General features: G+C 37.3%; 1 protein-coding gene across 6 annotated transcripts in view; it reads left to right on the top strand.

Moving 5' to 3' along the window:
* ints8 (integrator complex subunit 8) overlaps positions 1 to 7,701 on the top strand; it is a 122,185-nt gene extending 114,484 nt beyond the window's left edge. For 2 of the 6 annotated variants that reach the window (XM_067411685.1, XM_067411682.1), the window contains 2 exons: positions 2,985 to 3,028; positions 3,272 to 7,701. In XM_067411685.1, the coding sequence (XP_067267786.1) occupies positions 2,985 to 3,028; positions 3,272 to 3,388 (161 nt within the window). In that variant the 3' untranslated portion in view covers positions 3,389 to 7,701. Of the gene's footprint in view, positions 1 to 2,984; positions 3,029 to 3,186 lie in introns of all 6 variants that reach the window. The other 4 variants (XM_067411683.1, XM_067411680.1, XM_067411681.1 and 1 more) reach the window with 3 other exon arrangements.
* Positions 7,702 to 22,038: the final 14,337 nt, after the last annotated feature.

The following is a 22,038-nucleotide window of genomic DNA, read 5'->3' as shown; positions in this document are numbered from 1 at the left end:
AAGTTTACGTAGCAGCCATCGCAGCGTTTCACGCTCCTATCGCTGGCCAGTCAGTGGGGCGAAACAACCTTGTGGTGCGTTTCTTGAGAGGTTTTAGGTGATTGAATCCACCTCGTCCTCTCACCGTTCCCACCTGGGACCTCTCTTTGGTCCTCAGAGCTCTCATAGGGCCTCCCTTTGAGCCACTGTTCAGCTGACCTCAGGCCCCTGACGCTCAAAACCATTCTACTACTTGCACTAGCATCGGTTAAGCGTGTTGGCGACTTGCAGGCCCTCTCCGTGAGCCCTGCATGCCTTGAGTTTGGGCCCAACGACTCCAAGGTCGTTTTGAAACCTAGGCATGGCTACGTCCCTAAGGTGCTCTCGACTCCATTCAGAGCACAGGTCATTTCCCTCTCAGTGCTTCCTCCCTCATCGGACGAGCGAGAGCTGGGATTGCTCTGCCCCGTCAGGGCATTAAGGACCTACGTTGAGCGACAGGCACGTGCAGAGGGGGGGTGCGCTGGGTGCTTGAGCACCTGCCCCTTTGCCCCTTGGTGCTCAAAGTGCCCTTTTGTCAAAGCAAAATTTCCTCTATTTTTTTGTAATAACATGACCTTTTGTGAATGTCTAAATATTAGTAAAATTTATTAATAATAATTTAGCCGTAAATAAAATGACCCACATGATGACCTTTTACCTGACGATGACGACCTCATCTGACCGGGACGATTCCCCACGCCGCACGCGCATTTTTAATTGCCAGGGGATATTTTCAACACCGCGGCAGCTGGTAAGTGGTGTTTCATTCTCAGCGAAGTGATTTTGAAGTTTATTTACTTATTATTATTTTACAAGAACGATGTGATGTGAGAACATTCAGATGTGTTGTTTATATTGCTGTGTGTAGTCTGTAGTGTAGAAGTAACGTTAGCGTGCTGTTTGAGGGAGAAAAGTTTCACAGGCAGGCATCGAGGGGTCTGTTCTTTTTTATGTTATTTGACTAAACTATTATTATATTACAATATTTATTTTTTTTTTTTTAAACGTAGAGTGCCTTAAAAATAATTATCACAACACTGGTAAGACTTATTCAAATTTTCTCATTCTCTGAATTATCATTATAAAAATAAAAACAATTCAGAAATGAATTAAAATATAATTATATTTTAAATGTGACACACATTTTTTTTTCCTACAATAGCAACATTGTTTACAACAGCAAGACCACTTTAGCCTGTAAACTCAATAATATCTCTCTGGAAATAAATGTAAAAATATCAATGTCAATATAAAATGAATAATATACCTGACCTGACATCAAAGTGCGGTGTGAAGGATATGTGACCCTAGTGACAATGATGTCATTAACATTTTTAGGGACATGTCCAACAGGAAACTTCTGTTATAAGTGCCTACAACCACTCATCCTCCACTTATAAGATTAATGCTACACTGTGATTTTTAGTGGGTGCCATCAGAATGAACACACACACACACACACATTTTAGTTTCTTTATTTATATTTTTGATGATTTCTCACTCTTACCCCTTACATGGCCACCATCATCCTATCCCCCAATTAATGTTTTTTTTTTTTTTTTTTTTTTTTCAGATAATAAAACTATATTGTACTGTACGAAACATGGGCCACGTCGATTTTACTATAAAGTTTTCTATAGTTTTTACTATAACAGCTGTTCTTAATTATTCTGTAAAACAGAGAAGAAAAAGCCATCAGGTTGGGACAACTTAAGACAACTTTCTAATCCCAGAGTTATTATTAGGTGGAAAGAAAATATTTTTTTAACTTTTAAACTTTCCCATTCTGTTTCCTTTTCAAAACTGCATCACAGCATTTGCTGCTGTATCAATACATAATCATCCATATCAATACGCGAATCAGCAAGGAATGCATCACAATATATTGCTGTATTGATATTTTGAGCAGCGCTAAAGCCTTGTTCCATGTGCCCCTTTTATACTTTGAGCACCTGCCCCTCCAAAGGTCTCTGCACGGCCCTGTTGAGCGATCACAGCCTTTCCGGCAATCCGATCAGCTCTTTATCTGCTTTGGTGGCCGCACCAAAGGGTCTTCTGTCTCAAAGCAACGTCTTGTGCTTTGGATAGTCGACGCTATTACTCTGTTACTCCTCTATGGGCCTCAACTGCCCCATAGGAGTTATAGCCCACTCCACTAGAGGAATGGCTTCCTCTTGGGCCTGGTCTAGTGGAGTTTTGATTAAAGACATCTGTGAGGCGGCCGGCTGGTCCTCGCTGTCCACTTTTGTCAGATTTTATAATTTGGACGTCTCGACCTTACAAGCTCGGGTCCTCTTGGTATGATCCAGTGGCCTCTATCGAGCTCCGCTTCATGCCACTCTGGGAGTTGACTCACCTTTTGGTAGTGTAACGAGGGTTCGACGGCTCCGGCCTTCTCACTTTTCCTCTGGTTCGCTTGCGGTGTCCAAGTCCAGTTGTTCCCTGCCGTGGCACGGCGCGGTTGAATTCGTTCCCCATACGCAGTACGAGTGAAGTATCGAAAGGGAACATACTCAGTTACCCTGAGATATGGAACGAGTACTGCGTTACATGGCGTGCCACGAGGCTGCGGCTTCAGTGTCGTCGCTTCAGTGGAATACCTGAAATCCTATGGCGAAGCGCCTGCTTATATAGCTACCCCGCCCATTTCGGCGGGAATATTCGCGGGCTTTGTCGCCATAGGCCGCACAGCTATGCCGCGCCGTCATTGGTTCAACAACTTGTCTATTAGTGAACCAATGACGATGCAGTTACACTGCGTTATTGAAAAAGGCTTCAGTAACTGGGAAAAAGGAGACCTTTCCCCATACGCAGTACTCGTTCCGTATCTCAGGGAACCGAGGTTACGTTATCAGTCTTGAGCTCTACATCTGGAAAATGTATTAATAAAAAGATTTGAATAACCTTTTTTTCCAGCATGTCTGATATTCTAGCCATTGTTAAACCTTAACATTTGCCCTCGGACATGCACCATAAACGAGGAGAGAGTGACAAAAGACAAGTTGCGGTAAGCTGATTAGTTTTTTTCTGTTGATTCAAGAATCACAGTTACAATGTGTCTAAAACATTTATTGCAGATAGTGTAGAAATGCTAATTTCATGCAATATCTATAATTTCAGTGCATTTTTAATGCAAATTTTGTACAGAAGTATCTTGATTTTCAGGTGGAACATTTGGCCATCACAAAAGAAACTAATTAGCTCACTACATAGATATTAAGCTGATGATGGTAAATCTATTTGAACACAGATCAAGGCCATCGGACAGACAGAGTTAAACTCCAGTAATCCGGAAGAAGTCCTGCAGCTTGCAGCACAAAAAAGAAAGAAGAAATTCCTACAGGCCATGGCTAAACTCTACTTTTAAATTCACTCCAAAAGAATGCTTTTTTTATACTGAAAAATCCAAAACAATTTTCAAATAAATATGGTTAAGCTGATCCAAAATAAGTTTCATAAGTTTCATACATTTATACAAATACATACAGTACAGTGGGGTGTGTGTGTGTGTGTGTGTGTGTGTACACATTATTTTACATATGTGCTTATTATAGTGATTACAATAACTGTGTAATAACTAGGTACTAACCCTGAAACTACAGTACCCTTAAACCTGACCTTAACCCATGTAGTTGCCTTATATTACCCAGTAATTTCTTATAGGTAAGAATGCTGATAGTACATGTAAGTGCATGTACTGTAAAATAAAGTGCAACCGAGAAGTCTTATGAACGCCAAGGAGACAAAGCTTTTATTCAGCCTACACTAATAGATATCTTGATTTCTGCTCTTATTTTTGCACAATATTTTGTACTATAAAGTGTAAGAGAACCTCAACAATTAACATCAACAATTGGAAACATAAATTGTCTATTCAGAAGTAAGAGAACCTCAACAATCAACACATCAACAATTGGAAACATAAATTGTCTATTCAGAATATTAAAAAAATGGAGTTCTTGTTACTTAAATGGCAATTCAAGCCCTTTGCACATACAGTAGTATATATATCACAGTTGCTTTAAATGATGACCTGAAAGTCTAGAACTAGAGTGATTGTTAAATCACAATACACTTAAGGCACTTTCAATGGTCCTGTCATATGAACGCTAATATTAACTGGTTTTCTCAGTGCTGCTTGGAGGTAAGAAGGGCTCCAGGCTTTCTGACTGCTTCATCTGAGCCTCTTTCTGTAAATGAAAACATGACAATGATTTAAAAATGCTGAAGTGAACCTGGCCAAAACACTGCTGCAGAAACAAATGAGCATAACATGTTAATAACTTCATTAATTTATACGGTAAACAGTCTGAAATCAGCCTCTTACTTAGTGTTATACATGTAGACTATTTTTAAGTAACTAACTTGCAGTTTTCTTCAAGATTTTTTTATTAGATCATTTAATTTTTTATAGAGTGTGGGAAACTATCTACATGTGATTTTAATGTAAGTTTCCTGAGATAATGATAGATTGGTGAAGTCATACATTGATGCAGTCTGAATCCACGAGATGACCAGTTCTGGACACAGATCCCAGTTTAGTGCCTTTAGTGCCAGACATGTTTAAATAGCATACTTATTACTGCACCCAAAAAAAAAAAAAAAAACCTTCCTGAAAGTTATTTTTTTAAGATCTAAACCTAATATTTGGCACAGAACTAGTTCAGATATTTAGTTTTGATTTTATTGCAGTTTTAGAGTTGGACATGTTTTGTAAAACACATATTTTATATTTTAAATTTTCATAAACTTCTGTAACTTTTTTTAAAACTTTACTTTTACAAATTGTACTTTTACAATCTGTTGCATTTTGCCTTTTAAAAAGATACCAAACTTAAGTCTGTGCTCTGAAGTATTCAAGATCTTTAACCATTTAAGTTGGAAAAGTAATTTTCATGTCTTTGCTCAAAAATTGGGACAGACAGTTAACAGGTAAAACAGCTTTACTTTTTAACATGGAAATAAAAAGTTGTTAAACTCAGCAAGACACTGCACTTCAGGGCTAGAGTTGATGGGCTCTGACATACAACAAAGTGTTTTGTATTTTGGGTCTGTACAGTTTCTTTTGAATAGCTGCCTATATGGGTCAAATTGACCCATGACCAGCAAGATTATAGAAAATGTATCTATGCACATTTCACAACACATCAGCTTGCTGAAACTTTGCATGCATGTTCATGATCCTACATGAGAAAAGGTCACAAAATTTCAAGAAAAACATAGGTTAAATAATATTTCAGATTGCTTGAAAAAAGAAATGATAGCTAATTTTTACCATCTGTGGCTGAAAAAAAAAATATTTCTAAGTATTGAAATAAGTGGAAAAAAGCTCTTTTTACCTTTACCAGGCTAGTTAAAAACCAACATAACAAAATATAACCAAAAAAAAAAAAAAATCTTACTATTTTGGGTCTGTACAGTTAGCTTAGAAGAGGGTCAATATGAGGGTCAAATTTACCCACGAACATCACAAACATAACAGCAATTTTGTGTGTACAGTCATGGCCAAAGTTTTGAGAATGACACAAATATTTATTTTCACAAAGTCTTCTGCTTCAGTGTTTTTAGATTTTTTTTGTCAGATGCTACTATGGTATACAGAAGTATAATATCATAAGTGTCAAAAGCTTTTATTGACAATTGCATTAAGTTTATGCAAAGAGTCATATGCAGTGTTGACCCCTTTTTCAAGACCTCTGCAATTTGCCCTGGCATGCTGTCAATCAACTTCTGGGCCACGTCCTGACTGATGGCAGCCCATTCTGCATAATCAATTGCTTGAAGTTTGTCAGAATTTGTGGGTTTTTGTTTGTCCACCCACCTCTTGAGGATTGACCAAGTTCTCAAAGAAATTAAGGTCTAGGGAGTTTCCTGGCCATGGACCCAAAATGTTGATGTTTTGTTCCCTGAGCCACTTAGTTACCACTTTTGCCTTATGGCAAGGTGCTCCGTCATGCTGGAAATGGTATTGTTTGTCACCAAACTGTTCTTGGATGGTTGGGTGAAGTTGCTCTTGGAGGAAGTCTTTGTAACTTTCTTTATTCATGGCTGTGTGCTTAGGCAAAATTGTGAGTGAGCCCACTCCCTTGGCTGAGAAGCATCCTCACACATAGCTTATCAGCCAAGTATTGGCTGATGCTGTTCACGTGAGCAGCACGACACATGCGTGTGATGCTGACGCAGGAGCTGGCCAATAATAGCCGTTCTCAATATGCATTCTTTCAATTCACATTTATTTATATAACGCTTTTCACAATACATATTGTTTGAAAGCAGCTCTACAAAAAATGTATGTCAACATTATAATTTTGAGTGATTTGTTAACAGAGGTGCAAGTTATGTAATTTCAGAAATGTACATATACAAATCATGCAGTTAGCTAACAATCGGTTTATTTGATGTATTCATTTAAGGCAGAAGCAATGGGCTCATTGAAGTAATGAATACTAGTCCAGGTGATATGTGAAAAATGTTTTCACTTTTTCATAAAAGCATGAAGTTTGGGGCCCTGAACATTTTCAGAAATGGAGCCATCACAAAAAGCCATCGTGGTCGCCATGGCAACCACTTTACTTTCCACCATAACCAAATTATGTATTTTGTATCATATCGTCTGAGTCAAACATAATAACACAGAAAAGATCATGTCTACCCCTATGTTTTTATCAGGGATTACAATGATATTATATTATACTGTTCATGTGAATAGTTAATGCTGAATTCAGTGACGTGAGAAGGAAATCACAGTATCTGAGAACCTAGGCTAGACTTTATAATATCATGTAAGTTGCATGCATATTGTGTAGAGTTTCAAAAGCTTAATCCTTTTGTTCATTAACCCTGACAATATAGTGACTGCAAAGAGTATAATATTCAATATGACCTTAACAACATAATTTAAAAAGAATGTCAGACACAAAGATTTACTTCAAAAGTAAATCTGCTAAAAAAATATAAATAAATAAAAAATAAGGAATCATTTAAATCACACATTGGATCTCAATGAATGAAATGAATTCAATTTGAAAATCTTTATTTATATACATTCTGTAATTTTTTAATAACAAAATTGCAACAACAGTTGGAGTAACAATTGTAGAATTAGTTTGCTTACTATAAAAGCTAGAAGTGTTTTGAGGCCTTTTGGCCTATGTAACTGTAAGGGTCAGACAAGTTTACTTAGCCACTGAGCATATTTTGTTGGTAATTTTCCACCAGACAACAGGTGGCTGTGAAATGAACAAGACCATCACTAAAGGGTGTCACGTGAAGGCTTTTTGCCTCTGGGGAGTGTTGACTGTTTTGATACAATGTTTCATTTGGCCAGTGGGAAGGATTGACCATCAGCTGACAGAAGGCCATGAGAGATTAAGATAAAAGATGTACAGTAGTTGGCAGTCAGCCACCCTTACTAAGAAAATTGTCTCTTACATAAGCAACACCTGGAATTATAATAGTGAAATGACTATGGCAGAAAGGTCGGGGGGAGTACATGGGAAGGAGGTGTGGGAGGAGAGCCCCTGTAAGCGAGAATATGGGAAAATGTAAGGGTGAATATTACCAGCCAACGATACTACTTTGGTGTGTTTTAAGAGATAAGAAAAATGTATAAAAACTGTGCTCTCGCTAAGAGAGCCTCAGATGTGGAGCTGTCATCTCACTTTGTTGCTTGACAATAAAGTTAAATACTTCTAAGTTCTGGAACTTCGACTCTGTGAGTTTTTCTTCGAGACCTGACCTGAAGGGACAAAGAGACTGAATCTGCCATGACACAGTCAGGCTATATTTATCCCTAATTTATTTGTGAGGTAGTTTATTATATTATATTGTTTAAACAAAGACGTTACAGAAAGGTGTTTATGGTTGAAACATTTGTGAGTATTATATATGCTTTTTAAGCAGGGCTCTCAAGTTTTATCAAAAGTTTTGGAGTCAGATTAAATTTGCAGCAGCAGCCCCTCAGCCCCACCCAATTCTCTCTATTTTTTGCGAGCAGTTCAATTTTACCTATTGTTCATAATTGATCAGCACAAATAAAATTATTCTGCTTGTTGACTTAAGTCCCTGTTCTTTGTCCTGATGCCCTTTACGTTTTATATGCCCGTTTGTTCAAATCTGTCACACCTTGATGGGCACATGAGTTCTCCTGTCTGCAAATTGAACACTTGTAGTAGGAGCTGGTGGTGCATATGGTAATGAATGGCCATTTGGTTGACCACTCACTTTTAAAAGTACACCTGATGGCTGCTCCACATATAATGCTTTCTTCTTCTTCCCTGTCTTGTCCACTGTCTCCTCTGGTCTCTGCTACTTTCTCCCCAACTGTCTCCCTTACCGTCTTCTCCACCGTCTCTGCCTCCACCTCTTCCACTGTCTCCTCCTCTGATCTGAACCTTTTTAGGGGACTGACCCTTTGGTGCCCAGACTGAAATAATACTCTCTTGCTTTTTACCTGACATATTTGAAATAAACAAATGCAATGATTAATGTATGCATTGCCAGGATATTAAACATTACTGAAATTATAGCCATAGAGCTCTGCTTTAAAGGTGCTAAAGAGTATGTTTTGTTTTATACATTTTTGCAATATGTAGGGTCTGCACAGTCTCAAGGATGAGCAGGTCCCACCATAAACTGTGTTTAAGCCTCAATTCACGGAACTTTGGTTTGTAAATCTTACATCGATTCCGGCCCGACAGACACTAATGGATCACGAGACTTTTTTTTTTTATGACTATTTCGATAAGTCCCAAACCTCTCCTCTGTGACTTCAAAGGAGATGCGAACGCCACAGATCGGGTTTCGAAAGACAGGCCCGAATTCCAAACGGTCATAAAAAGAGAAAATACACGCACGCACTCACAGACACACACACACATACAAAGACTGTATACACAAATATTATACCTGCAAATATGAATGTACCTGCCATTGTAGTGCTCGCTGCATGTATGTGTTACTAGTGTAGAATCGTAGAATTGACTGTAGTAGGTTGGTTTTCATGTTAAACGATAGTAGCTAATAGAGTGTAAAGTGTATCTTCTTTATATGACGAGAGACACCTGTCGAGTTTGATCTCTCCGTAAAGCTGTGAATCAGAGCTATTCACTCATGTACGTTACATTTCTGCCAAATGCATCGTTCAATGTTTAATAATACTATGAAGAAAATGCACTGATTCAACATACCATAAATTTATTCGGGAGACAGGACAAAGGAATGTGGAAACCCGCCAAATCGCAACGCTAGCATTGGAGGACGTTATCAAGAAGGCGTTCTGGTCTGTTGTCTTTAAAACACCATGACACGCGTCTTTTGGTGGCACAAGTTTTCTGCACGAGTTCCTGCCGTCAAGACGGCCTCTCTTCTTTATTTTCCGGTCATATTACAACAGTTAAACCTTCGTTTGAAACTTCGCCGAAACAACCTCCGGAAGAAGCAACTATCAAACCGAGCGCTCCGAAACTCCAAGCACCCTGACTAACCTATGCAAGTATAACGTTTTTACGATTTTAAATACTGAGTTTCCTTGCTGGCTCTTAAAGGTGAACTGTTGCAATTTGACCTGCTTTGATCATCTCTTTCGTTTCTGCCTTTCCCTCTACTTTGTATGTATTTGTATTTACTTGTGTCCATTTAGCCGTATAACCTGTGTATTACCCGTTTCGTATATTAAACTCATTATATCCATGCTTTTTGTTCACTTGCTCATTTTAGCAACAACCGAGTCACTTTAACGTTCTGATTCTAATATCCTTGCTCTATATTTGAAGGCTATGATAGAAAGTTAGTCTCCCGGCCCGAGAATAACATTTCTGTCGTGATAATCTGTGGATAATTTTCCGTTTCGGTGGACGAACTGATAGTTTTCCACATAATTATTCAACCAGAACTAATCATATATGTGATTGATTATAATTCGTTGTAGTTAATTCACCATATATGTTTAATTCCCCGTTGGGTCGATATATGAACGTCATAAAGCTTTCTGAATTATGATATTCATATTTCATCCATAAATTAATTGATAACTGTACATCGCTACAAATATTACTTGAAACTGTCTTTACTAACTGATAAAAGACTATTTATTAGGTGCACTGAAAGGAATAATATTAATATACATCATCTGTGCACGAAGTAGGGCCTTAAAAACATCAGCCAATCGTTTACACGATCATCGCGTAAACGATTGGCCCTCTGGCTTGTCAATCACTGCTGTGACGTTCCTTGTGAGAGACGTGCGTGGATTGGCCCTCTGGCTTGTCAATCACTGCCATGATGTTCCTTGTGAGAGACGATCGCGGCTGCGCGCTCCAGTAACTTTCCACACTCCACAGGCGCCGCATGCAATGTTTCTGTCAGGAGACAGGAGTAACAACTGCAGATTGAGTTACCTGCGGTTAGTCCGACATAATGAATCCACGAACACGACACAGCGAATGCTAGTGGTAAACACTCATGTTCCAATACTCATGCACGAGTTTTGGGAGGCATTCCCTTGAGATGAGCTGTGAAGGAGGGGGGTTGTTCTTACGCATGCGCTCATTTCAAAAACTCAGTAACAGTCTGGTTTCTCAGTCGACGAAAAGATCCTCTTTAGCACCTTTTAAGAGATGAAAAGAGTATTAATACAGTAGAATTTGAAACAAAATAAAGATATATATATATATATATATATAGTGTACTTTCCTTAGTTTCAGGTAGCCAAACTAAGTTAAAGCTACTGGTTGCAAAGCAGTTGGAGAGTTTTTGACTGCATCGATAATAATTTAGCATGCATTTGGCTATAGTCCCCCTCTATCTTTGATCATCCTGTCATCCTGATGTTTCCTGTCATCTGCTAAGTTTATCCTAATATCTGTCATTATTAGAACACATTTTACACATGGGGAAAACCATTTGTTTAGTCAATAATTCAGGAAGGTTCAGTATGGAAGCCCGTTTCCGCCACTAAAAAAAAAAAAAAAAACGCCACTTAAAAAAAAAAAAAAAAATCCAAAAAAAAAAAAAAAAAAAAAAAAGATTAATTGCGACTTTTTATCTCAGAATTGCGAGTTATAAAGTCAGAATTCTGAGATATAAAGTCGCAATTGCGTGATAAAAAGTCAGAATTCTGAGATATAAAGTCGCAATTGCGAGTTATAAAGTCAGAATTCTGAGATATAAAGTCGCAATTGCGTGATAAAAAGTCAGAATTCTGAGATATAAAGTCGCAATTGCGTGATAAAAAGTCAGAATTCTGAGATATAAAGTCGCAATTGCGTGATAAAAAGTCAGAATTCTGAGATATAAAGTCGCAATTGCGAGTTATAAAGTCAGAATTCTGAGATATAAAGTCGCAATTGCGTGATAAAATCTGATGGTCAGTATCTCTGTCTGTAACAGCGCATCCAACGATAGACGTGCTGCAGTGAAGTCTGAAGCTGTTGGATGTATTAAAATGTGCCACTTCAGCTTTGTCTGATTTATTGCGCCTCCGCCACAGCTGATTCTTCTTCTTCTTATGATTATTATGATATTGTTATTATCGTGTAAAATTCATTAGTGTATCCATTCTGTTAAAAACAACTTTTATTGTCCAAATACCTCGACTGTAATTTGCAGAATTGCATGATTCTATTTCTACCCTTGAGTTGCAAAGTTAATGAAGCATGATAGGTATTGGTTGTTTTAGTATTAAGCCCACTAGATGGCAGTAAAAGCTGTTTTCTATCCATGAAACGCTGTGTACAAGGTTACCGTGGAAACATTCTATATGCATATTCCTGCGTAATGCATATGTCCGGAGACTAATCTATATGTGTCTCCTCCAGTAAATTCAATATTTCTTTATTGGTAAATCGGCGCTAGAAATAATCCTTTATGATGTCCTCTATTTAATGTATAATAATAACAAAGCAGTAATCCTGATGGTCAGTCGCAATGAAAGGAAACGCAAGCAAAGTAAGAACTGTGAGAAATAACGTTTCACAGTAGTGAGAAAAAGTCAGAATTCTGAGATATAAAGTCGCAATTGCGAGAAATAAAGTCAGAATTCTGACTTTATATCACGCAATTGCGACTTTATATCTCAGAATTCTGACTTTATAACTCGCAATTGCGACTTTTTATCTCAGAATTCTGACTTTATAACTCGCAATTGCGACTTTATATCTCAGAATTCTGACTTTATAACTCGCAATTGCGACTTTATATCTCAGAATTCTGACTTTATAACTCGCAATTGCGACTTTATATCTCAGAATTCTGACTTTATAACTCGCAATTGCGACTTTATATCTCAGAATTCTGACTTTATATCACGCAATTGCGACTTTATATCTCAGAATTCTGACTTTATATCACGCAATTGCGACTTTATATCTCAGAATTCTGACTTTATATCACGCAATTGCGACTTTATATCTCAGAATTCTGACTTTTTATCACGCAATTGCGACTTTATATCTCAGAATTCTGACTTTATATCACGCAATTGCGACTTTATATCTCAGAATTCTGACTTTTTATCACGCAATTGCGACTTTATATCTCAGAATTCTGACTTTATATCACGCAATTGCGACTTTATATCTCAGAATTCTGACTTTATAACTCGCAATTCTGAGATAAAGTCGCAATTAATCTTTTTTTTTTTTTTTTTTTTGTGGGTTTTTTTTTTTTTTTTTTATGTGGCGTTTTTTTTTTTTTTTTTTAGTGGCGGAAACGGGCTTCCATAGTTCAGACTTTAAAGCTCTTGTCTTGATTATAACTTGTACTTGGCCTTATGAAAAAGTATAGTTCTTGTAATTGTCTCGTAATTTAGCATTTGATACAATAAGGATATAATTACAGGCATGGGCGTAGGTTTAGGGACTGCGGTCAAGCCAGCCGCCACCCAGAAATGAGCGGTCAATCTAGCCGCCCCTATATTTCGCGGTCCGCGCATACAATTGGTATTACGGTAAGACTGAACCGATCTGAACATGATTTCACATTCATTCATTTATTCAGTCAGTCAGTCAATCTGTATGAATGAATAAAAATAACTAAAAAAAATATTTCACAGCTCAATATCACTTGAAAATGATAGTAAACCTCAAAGCCTGACATTGTATGCTGCTGAATTCCAAAATTAAAGCCCTCCAACACTCATACGCTGTTTTGTCCATACATTGTGAAACTGAATACATTTCACAGACCTATTTTGCCTCGTGTGGAGAGGACACCTTATCACAGTGTTAACGACACCGTTTCAGCAGGATATTCTGATGTTGGATTCCAAAATAAGAGCCCCCCAAAACTGCTGTTTTGCTCATATTTTCAGAAATTCATAAAAAATAAAATCCTAGTTTCCACAGACTATAATTTCACCTCAGGTGGAGAGGATACATTGTCACAGTGTCATCTGCACCGTTTCAAGACATTCTGATGTTGCATTCCAAAATAAGAGCCCCCCAAAACTCATGTTTCTGCTGTTTTGCTCATATTTTCAGAAATTCATAAATTAAATCCTAGTTTCCATAGACTAATTTCACCTCAGCTGGAGAGGACACATGCTCACAGTGTCAACTGCACCATTTCAAGACATTCTGATGTTGCATTCCAAAATAAGAGCCCCCCAAAACTCATTTTTCTGCTGTTTTGCTCATATTTTCAGAAATTCATAAAAAATAAAATCCTAGTTTCCACAGACTAATTTCACCTCAGATGGACAGTACACCTTGTCACAGTGTCAACTGCACCGTTTCAAGACATTCTGATGTTGCATTCCAAAATAAGAGCTCCTCAAAACTCATGTTTCTGCTGTTTTGCTCATATTTTCAGAAATTCATAAAAAATAAAATCCTAGTTTCCACAGACCAATTTCACATCAGCTGGAGAGGACACCTTCTCACAGTGTCAACTGCACCGTTTCAAGACATTCTGATGTTTCATTCCAAAATAAGAGCACCCCAAAACTCATGTCTCTGCTGTTTTTCTCATATTTTCAGAAATTCATAAAAAATAAAATCCTAGTTTCCACAGACTAATTTCACCTCAGCTGGAGAGGACACATTCTCACAGTGTCAACTGCACCGTTTCAAGACATTCTGATGTTGCATTCCAAAATAAGAGCTCCTCAAAACTCATGTTTCTGCTGTTTTGCTCATATTTTCAGAAATTCATAAAAAATAAAATCTTAGTTTCCACAGACTAATTTCACCTCAGGTGGAGAGGATACATTGTCACAGTGTCAACTGCACCGTTTCAAGACATTCTGATGTTGCATTCCAAAATAAGAGCCCCCCAAAACTCATGTTTCTGCTGTTTTGCTCATATTTTCAGAAATTCATAAAAAATAAAATCCTAGTTTCCACAGACTAATTTCACCTCAGCTGGAGAGGACACATTCTCACAGTGTCAACTGCACCGTTTCAAGACATTCTGATGTTGCATTCCAAAATAAGAGCTCCTCAAAACTCATGTTTCTGCTGTTTTGCTCATATTTTCAGAAATTCATAAAAAATTAAATACTAGTTTCCACAGACTAATTTCACCTCAGATGGACAGTACACTTTGTCACAGTGTCAACTGCTCCGTTTCAGGACATTCTGATGTTGCATTCCAAAATAAGAGCCCCTCAAAACTCATGTTTCTGCTGTTTTGCTCATATTTTCAGAAATTCATAAAAAATAAAATCCTAGTTTCCACAGAACAATTTCACATCAGCTGGAGAGGACACCTTCTCACAGTGTCAACTGCACCGTTTCAAGACATTCTGATGTTTCATTCCAAAATAAGAGCACCCCAAAACTCATGTTTCTGCTGTTTTTCTCATATTTTCAGAAATTCATAAAAAATAAAATCCTAGTTTCCACAGACTAATTTCACCTCAGCTGGAGAGGACACATTCTCACAGTGTCAACTGCACCGTTTCAAGACATTCTGATGTTTCATTCCAAAATAAGAGCCCCCCAAAACTCATGTTTCTGCTGTTTTGCTCATATTTTCAGAAATTCATAAAAAATAAAATCCTAGTTTCCACAGACCAATTTCACATCAGCTGGAGAGGACACCTTCTCACAGTGTCAACTGCACCGTTTCAAGACATTCTGATGTTTCATTCCAAAATAAGAGCCCCCCAAAACTCATGTTTCTGCTGTTTTGCTCATATTTTCAGAAATTCATAAAAAATAAAATCCTAGTTTCCACAGACTAATTTCACCTCAGCTGGAGAGGACACATTGTCACAGTGTCAACTGCACCGTTTCAAGACATTCTGATGTTGCATTCCAAAATAAGAGCTCCTCAAAACTCATGTTTCTGCTGTTTTGCTCATATTTTCAGAAATTCATAAAAAATTAAATACTAGTTTCCACAGACTAATTTCACCTCAGATGGACAGTACACTTTGTCACAGTGTCAACTGCACCGTTTCAGGACATTCTGATGTTGCATTCCAAAATAAGAGCCCCTCAAAACTCATGTTTCTGCTGTTTTGCTCATATTTTCAGAAATTCATAAAAAATAAAATCCTAGTTTCCACAGAACAATTTCACATCAGCTGGAGAGGACACCTTCTCACAGTGTCAACTGCACCGTTTCAAGACATTCTGATGTTTCATTCCAAAATAAGAGCACCCCAAAACTCATGTTTCTGCTGTTTTGCTCATATTTTCAGAAATTCATAAAAAATAAAATCCTAGTTTCCACAGAACAATTTCACATCAGCTGGAGAGGACACATTCTCACAGTGTCAACTGCACCGTTTCAAGACATTCTGATGTTTCATTCCAAAATAAGAGCACCCCAAAACTCATGTTTCTGCTGTTTTTCTCATATTTTCAGAAATTCATAAAAAATAAAATCCTAGTTTCCACAGACTAATTTCACCTCAGATGGACAGTACACTTTGTCACAGTGTCAACTGCTCCGTTTCAGGACATTCTGATGTTGCATTCCAAAATAAGAGCCCCTCAAAACTCATGTTTCTGCTGTTTTGCTCATATTTTCAGAAATTCATAAAAAATTAAATACTAGTTTCCACAGACTAATTTCACCTCAGATGGACAGTACACTTTGTCACAGTGTCAACTGCTCCGTTTCAGGACATTCTGATGTTGCATTCCAAAATAAGAGCCCCTCAAAACTCATGTTTCTGCTGTTTTGCTCATATTTTCAGAAATTCATAAAAAATAAAATCCTAGTTTCCACAGACTAATTTCACCTCAGCTGGAGAGGACACATTCTCACAGTGTCAACTGCACCGTTTCAAGACATTCTGATGTTTCATTCCAAAATAAGAGCCCCCCAAAACTCATGTTTCTGCTGTTTTGCTCATATTTTCAGAAATTCATAAAAAATAAAATCCTAGTTTCCACAGACCAATTTCACATCAGCTGGAGAGGACACCTTCTCACAGTGTCAACTGCACCGTTTCAAGACATTCTGATGTTTCATTCCAAAATAAGAGCCCCCCAAAACTCATTTTTCTGCTGTTTTGCTCATATTTTCAGAAATTCATAAAAAATAAAATCCTAGTTTCCACAGACTAATTTCACCTCAGATGGACAGTACACCTTGTCACAGTGTCAACTGCACCGTTTCAAGACATTCTGATGTTGCATTCCAAAATAAGAGCTCCTCAAAACTCATGTTTCTGCTGTTTTGCTCATATTTTCAGAAATTCATAAAAAATAAAATCTTAGTTTCCACAGACTAATTTCACCTCAGGTGGAGAGGATACATTGTCACAGTGTCAACTGCACCGTTTCAAGACATTCTGATGTTGCATTCCAAAATAAGAGCCCCCCAAAACTCATGTTTCTGCTGTTTTGCTCATATTTTCAGAAATTCATAAAAAATAAAATCCTAGTTTCCACAGACTAATTTCACCTCAGCTGGAGAGGACACATTCTCACAGTGTCAACTACACCGTTTCAAGACATTCTGATGTTGCATTCCAAAATAAGAGCTCCTCAAAACTCATGTTTCTGCTGTTTTGCTCATATTTTCAGAAATTCATAAAAAAAAAAATCCTAGTTTCCACAGACTAATTTCACCTCAGGTGGAGAGGATACATTCTCACAGTGTCAACTGCACCGTTTCAAGACATTCTGATGTTGCATTCCAAAATAAGAGCTCCTCAAAACTCATGTTTCTGCTGTTTTGCTCATATTTTCAGAAATTCATAAAAAATAAAATCTTAGTTTCCACAGACTAATTTCACCTCAGGTGGAGAGGATACATTGTCACAGTGTCAACTGCACCGTTTCAAGACATTCTGATGTTGCATTCCAAAATAAGAGCCCCCCAAAACTCATGTTTCTGCTGTTTTGCTCATATTTTCAGAAATTCATAAAAAATAAAATCCTAGTTTCCACAGACTAATTTCACCTCAGCTGGAGAGGACACATTCTCACAGTGTCAACTGCACCGTTTCAAGACATTCTGATGTTGCATTCCAAAATAAGAGCTCCTCAAAACTCATGTTTCTGCTGTTTTGCTCATATTTTCAGAAATTCATAAAAAATAAAATCCTAGTTTCCACAGACTAATTTCACCTCAGCTGGAGAGGACACATTCTCACAGTGTCAACTGCAACCTCAGATGGACAGTACACCTTGTCACAGTGTCAACTGCACCTTTTCAGGACACACTTACGCAGCGTATAACATGGGAAAGCAGATCAAGCAAGCTTGCTCTGTTCACCCCACATCTAACTTTCTTTTCAGCATATAATGAAGGAGCTAAGTTTTTATCAGAAGTATAAAATATTGTTTTAACTGAATCAAAGTGGGTTGAGTATTTAACAAATGTTTAAGAAATTATGTAGTGAAAATAGAACTCAAAACAAATAATTCAGAAATTATAAAAATGGAAATTAGAGGATAAAAATCCATATTGTGTAATTGGTTGGTAATAAAAGCAGAGAGCCCCAAACAGGGTCAGGATAGCATTCCACCCACATGAGTATTCCATAGGTTACATCAAGAAGGACAATGAGCCAAGCACAATATTTCTACAATAGCATATGCAGTATGCCATTCCCTTGAAGCAGTAGGAAAAAGAAAGGTGTCAAATATTGAGTGATCGTATTCTCAGTCAGTATGCTGAAAAAATAGGTAAATTAATGTCTAATGTCTGATATGATGCTACCAAAACGAATAACAGTTCTCGTGTGTCAAACTCATAAAAAAGGAAATAGAACTAAAACCTCATGTAGATGAAATTATTTCAACAACAAGCAGGCCCTTACAAACTCTCTATATGGCATCAAAAAAGAGGCTATAAAGAGGCATAAGATAATTGATGGTCACATGAAGGACAATTTAATTGTTGCACCAATTGTACTTTTAAATATTTTTATTCTAGATGCGAGTGGTGTTCACCACTGCGCAAGGGGGGAAGTGATAGTTTAAGGAAAATTAAACAGCAGGAATATTGGTCTGCATATTTATATGCAACGGTAAACAATTGTTTGTCCACATGTGAAGTTTGTACCAAAAACAATAAAAGGAACGGAATATCAACATCAATAGGCCACAACTGCAAAGAATTAAAGAACAGATTAATGGTACTTAATAAAATATGGGGTGATGCCTTGCCAATGGCACTAATGAGTCATCGCATGCAAACTAATAAAAGTACACATCTAACACCGCCTGAAAAGCTTACGGGTCGACCAATGCCTGTCCCGTATTGCAGAGGTTCTAATGAAGGTTCTCTTTAAAAAATGAATTACAAATGGAATTAAGACCTTACATGAAGAAACTAAGTGGCATACATAAAGCTATATATTTACAGGAAACGAGAAAGCAGCCTAGTGAAGAGACAGAGACTTCTTGTCCAGTTGTTCCAGGGGACCAAGTATATCTGAGGGTCTTCAGGAGAAAATGGAATGAACCTAGGAGAGAGGGACCGTACACAGTTGTAACAGCAACTCCAACAGCAGTTCGAGTGGAAAGAAAATCTGCCTGGTATCATCTAAATCACTGCACAAGAGTTCCCAAAGAAAGGAAGGAAAGAGAAGAAGAATAAAGTGAAACAGGTGATACAGAAAGACCTGAGGCACAGAATGAAAGGATGGAGAATGCTGAAAGCTCAGAGCAAGATGAGCAGGGAGCTGAGCACAGCAGAGAGAATCAACAAAGTGAGAGCAAGAGAAGAAAAAGTAGAAATCCCAAAATGGTATAAAATAGATTATAGTAAACAAAATAGAACCAAAAGAGCTTATGAACCAGACCCTAAGGTGACAATAGATCTAGATTTATCTGATGATGCTTTAACTTCATTAGGAGAACAATTACATGAAACAAGTAAAATAACATGGCAAAATAGACAAGCTCTTAATTGACTGTTAGCAGACAACGGATGTGTTATGTTTGGAGATCAGTGCTGCACTTTTATACCAAATAATATTGCACCAGGAGTAAAGTTTAGTGAAGCTATGCTTAAAATAAAAAGTTTAAGAGCAGAAGTTACAGAAAATGCTGGAAGAGATGAAAAAGTATGGTTAGATGTAAAATTTGGAGCATTGGGAGCATGGTTTTATTAAAAACTTTTAAAAAATTATAAACTTCCTATATTACAATCATTAGATGTCCAAGCCACAACTAAGCATATGGAAATGCTAAAACCACAAGATGATGGTAAAGCAATCAAAGCATATGTTATCAGGATTGGCCTGACAAACTAAAATGGATTCTACAAGATGCTGATTCAAGTACCTGAAATAAGGATGAAGAAAATGATTTACCTAACCGCTCCCCAAGAGCAGCCCTCTATGATACACAAAGTATCTGGGTTGAAGAAGATGTCACCTTTCAAGAATTTTTTATAGTTTAATGCATGGAGTGTTGATTGATATTTCATAAATGACTGTAACAACCACAAGCAAGGCTGAACAAATTACACACTCATGTTTATTACATAGAATTGATTTAAAAGTAAAGGTTAGGAAGCCTAGAAATCTTTTACTCTCTTCAGAAAACAAAAAACAAAGAACATCTGAAAAAGAAAAAACTGGGGAGAGATGTTTGGTTCTATGGCTTCTCCAGAGGATGGTAGCATGATTCAGTTATTGGTAACAGGACTGGATGACTTAATTTAGTCACTAGGTAGCATAACTAAGAATGCTGAATTTTGAGACTACCCTCTGGGAAAAGAATATTAAAGTGAGGATTTTTAGCCTCAGAGGGAGGAAATGAAGAAGATTTTGTTATGGTAAAATTGAGTATAACATAGTATAATATTATGTGCTTTATTTTACAATTAAAATCATATGTGTTAGGCCTGTACATGTGCAGAAAACATGACAGCATGTGTTTCCAAGTAAAGGTTTGCTGTGCACATAAGAAATTTGAATCTTAAAGAATCTGTCTATGAGTATGGAAAATTCTATTCAAAGCTGAAGAATGTAACAGGACCTTTCCAAGAATATCTATAGAATGTATGGCAAAGGGCGTTTGCCTGGATATATAATGAGACAAGAGCAAAAGATTGGGAGCAGTCTGCTGAAGAGGCTGTCTCCTTTGTTGTACAATAAAGTAATACAATTTCTGGAATCAAAAATCTTTAAGAAGTGATTTTTCACATAAAGTAGAAACCACAACAATAGCAGCCTATACACATAGAAACTATAGCCACAAAATCCCACAGTTGTAATATAAATCTTTAGTGAAAAATCATAAATATATAAAAATTATAAATTATAAAGTTATAAATTCTACAAGTTAGTCAATTTACCACAATAAACACAATAGAATGTGATCAATTCTATTTCTAGTAAAGGTGGTCATAAATGCTTTCTAATTTATGTTGGTGCAGGATGATGTTTTCTCAGTGTCGCGATAGGAATTGCTCGCACAAATCTTATCACACTTTTTGAGCGCGCTGGTGAATGCACACAGAGTATACAGCCATTCACATGCCACGCATGCACAATTAAATAAACTGGGCTTCAGTCATGTTAATTGGTCCGTTAATTGGTCAGATAATTGGCCCTTTCCGTTCATACGGGAACTTGGTGCTTATAACAGTTCCGAACGTGTGATGTATAATAGCCTCATCCATTAATTGTATACAGCGGGACAAGTTATCCCTTACTTCTCAGCATTAGAAATACAAGATGTGGCGTGTAAGCTTGTGAACTGGTTGAAATGCGTGTCTCACATGGTGAATGCGTGAGACTTGAGAGCAGTGGTGTAGTCGGGGGTCATGCGTGAATCACAGTGTCCTTCAGGGGGGCTGTCAATGATTTTTTTATTTTTATTTTTTTATTGAGTGTGTGTGTCTGTGTATGTATGTATGTATGTGTATGTATGTATGTGTATGTATGTATGTGTATATATATATATATATATATATATATATATATATATATATATATATTGTAGCATATGCACACATATCAGGATAATCAATAAACTTTGGAATGTTCAGAACGCTTTTAGCATGCTGGACTGGGTTGTAAAATCTCATCTCGGCTCTGACCGGTCTGCAAAAGATGAGCCCACTTGACACTTTTGTTACCCTCCGAGGTAAAACAGGAGGCCCAATTTCCTTGCTCTTAGGACATCAAAGGGGCCCCTCATGTGGACTATGGGCCAGATCCACATTCCAACACCAACCACACACACACAAAAACACACAAACATACATTATTGACTGTATATGTAAAATATAACTATGCCAAGTCACATCCATGTATGTACCCATCATGTATCTCGAGTGTGTGCATGTTTCCTAATGTTTAGACTTAGTTTAAATAACTGTAGTTGAGTTAGTTTTAGTTTTAATGATGGAATTTTGTCTGTAAACCATAACTTGGTATGTCACATAGCTGACAAATGCATTTTTCTATGTGTTTAATGATATTGTGAAGAATGTACTCCATCTCGAAATCCGATCTGATAGTCATTAAGTATGCAAATTCAGCTAGGAGACCAAACAAAGGAACTTTTCCCGCCAAAAAGTGCTGCATCTATTGGCCGCTACAATTCAGGAGGTGTGTTAGCTTGGGTTTCCATAAAAACAATGACACACACCTTC

This window comes from Chanodichthys erythropterus, chromosome 15 (assembly GCF_024489055.1).
Source record: "Chanodichthys erythropterus isolate Z2021 chromosome 15, ASM2448905v1, whole genome shotgun sequence".
Lineage (NCBI taxonomy): Eukaryota > Metazoa > Chordata > Actinopteri > Cypriniformes > Xenocyprididae > Chanodichthys > Chanodichthys erythropterus.
Note: the sequence above shows the minus strand (reverse complement) of the source record. Positions and strands in the feature narration are given on the sequence as shown.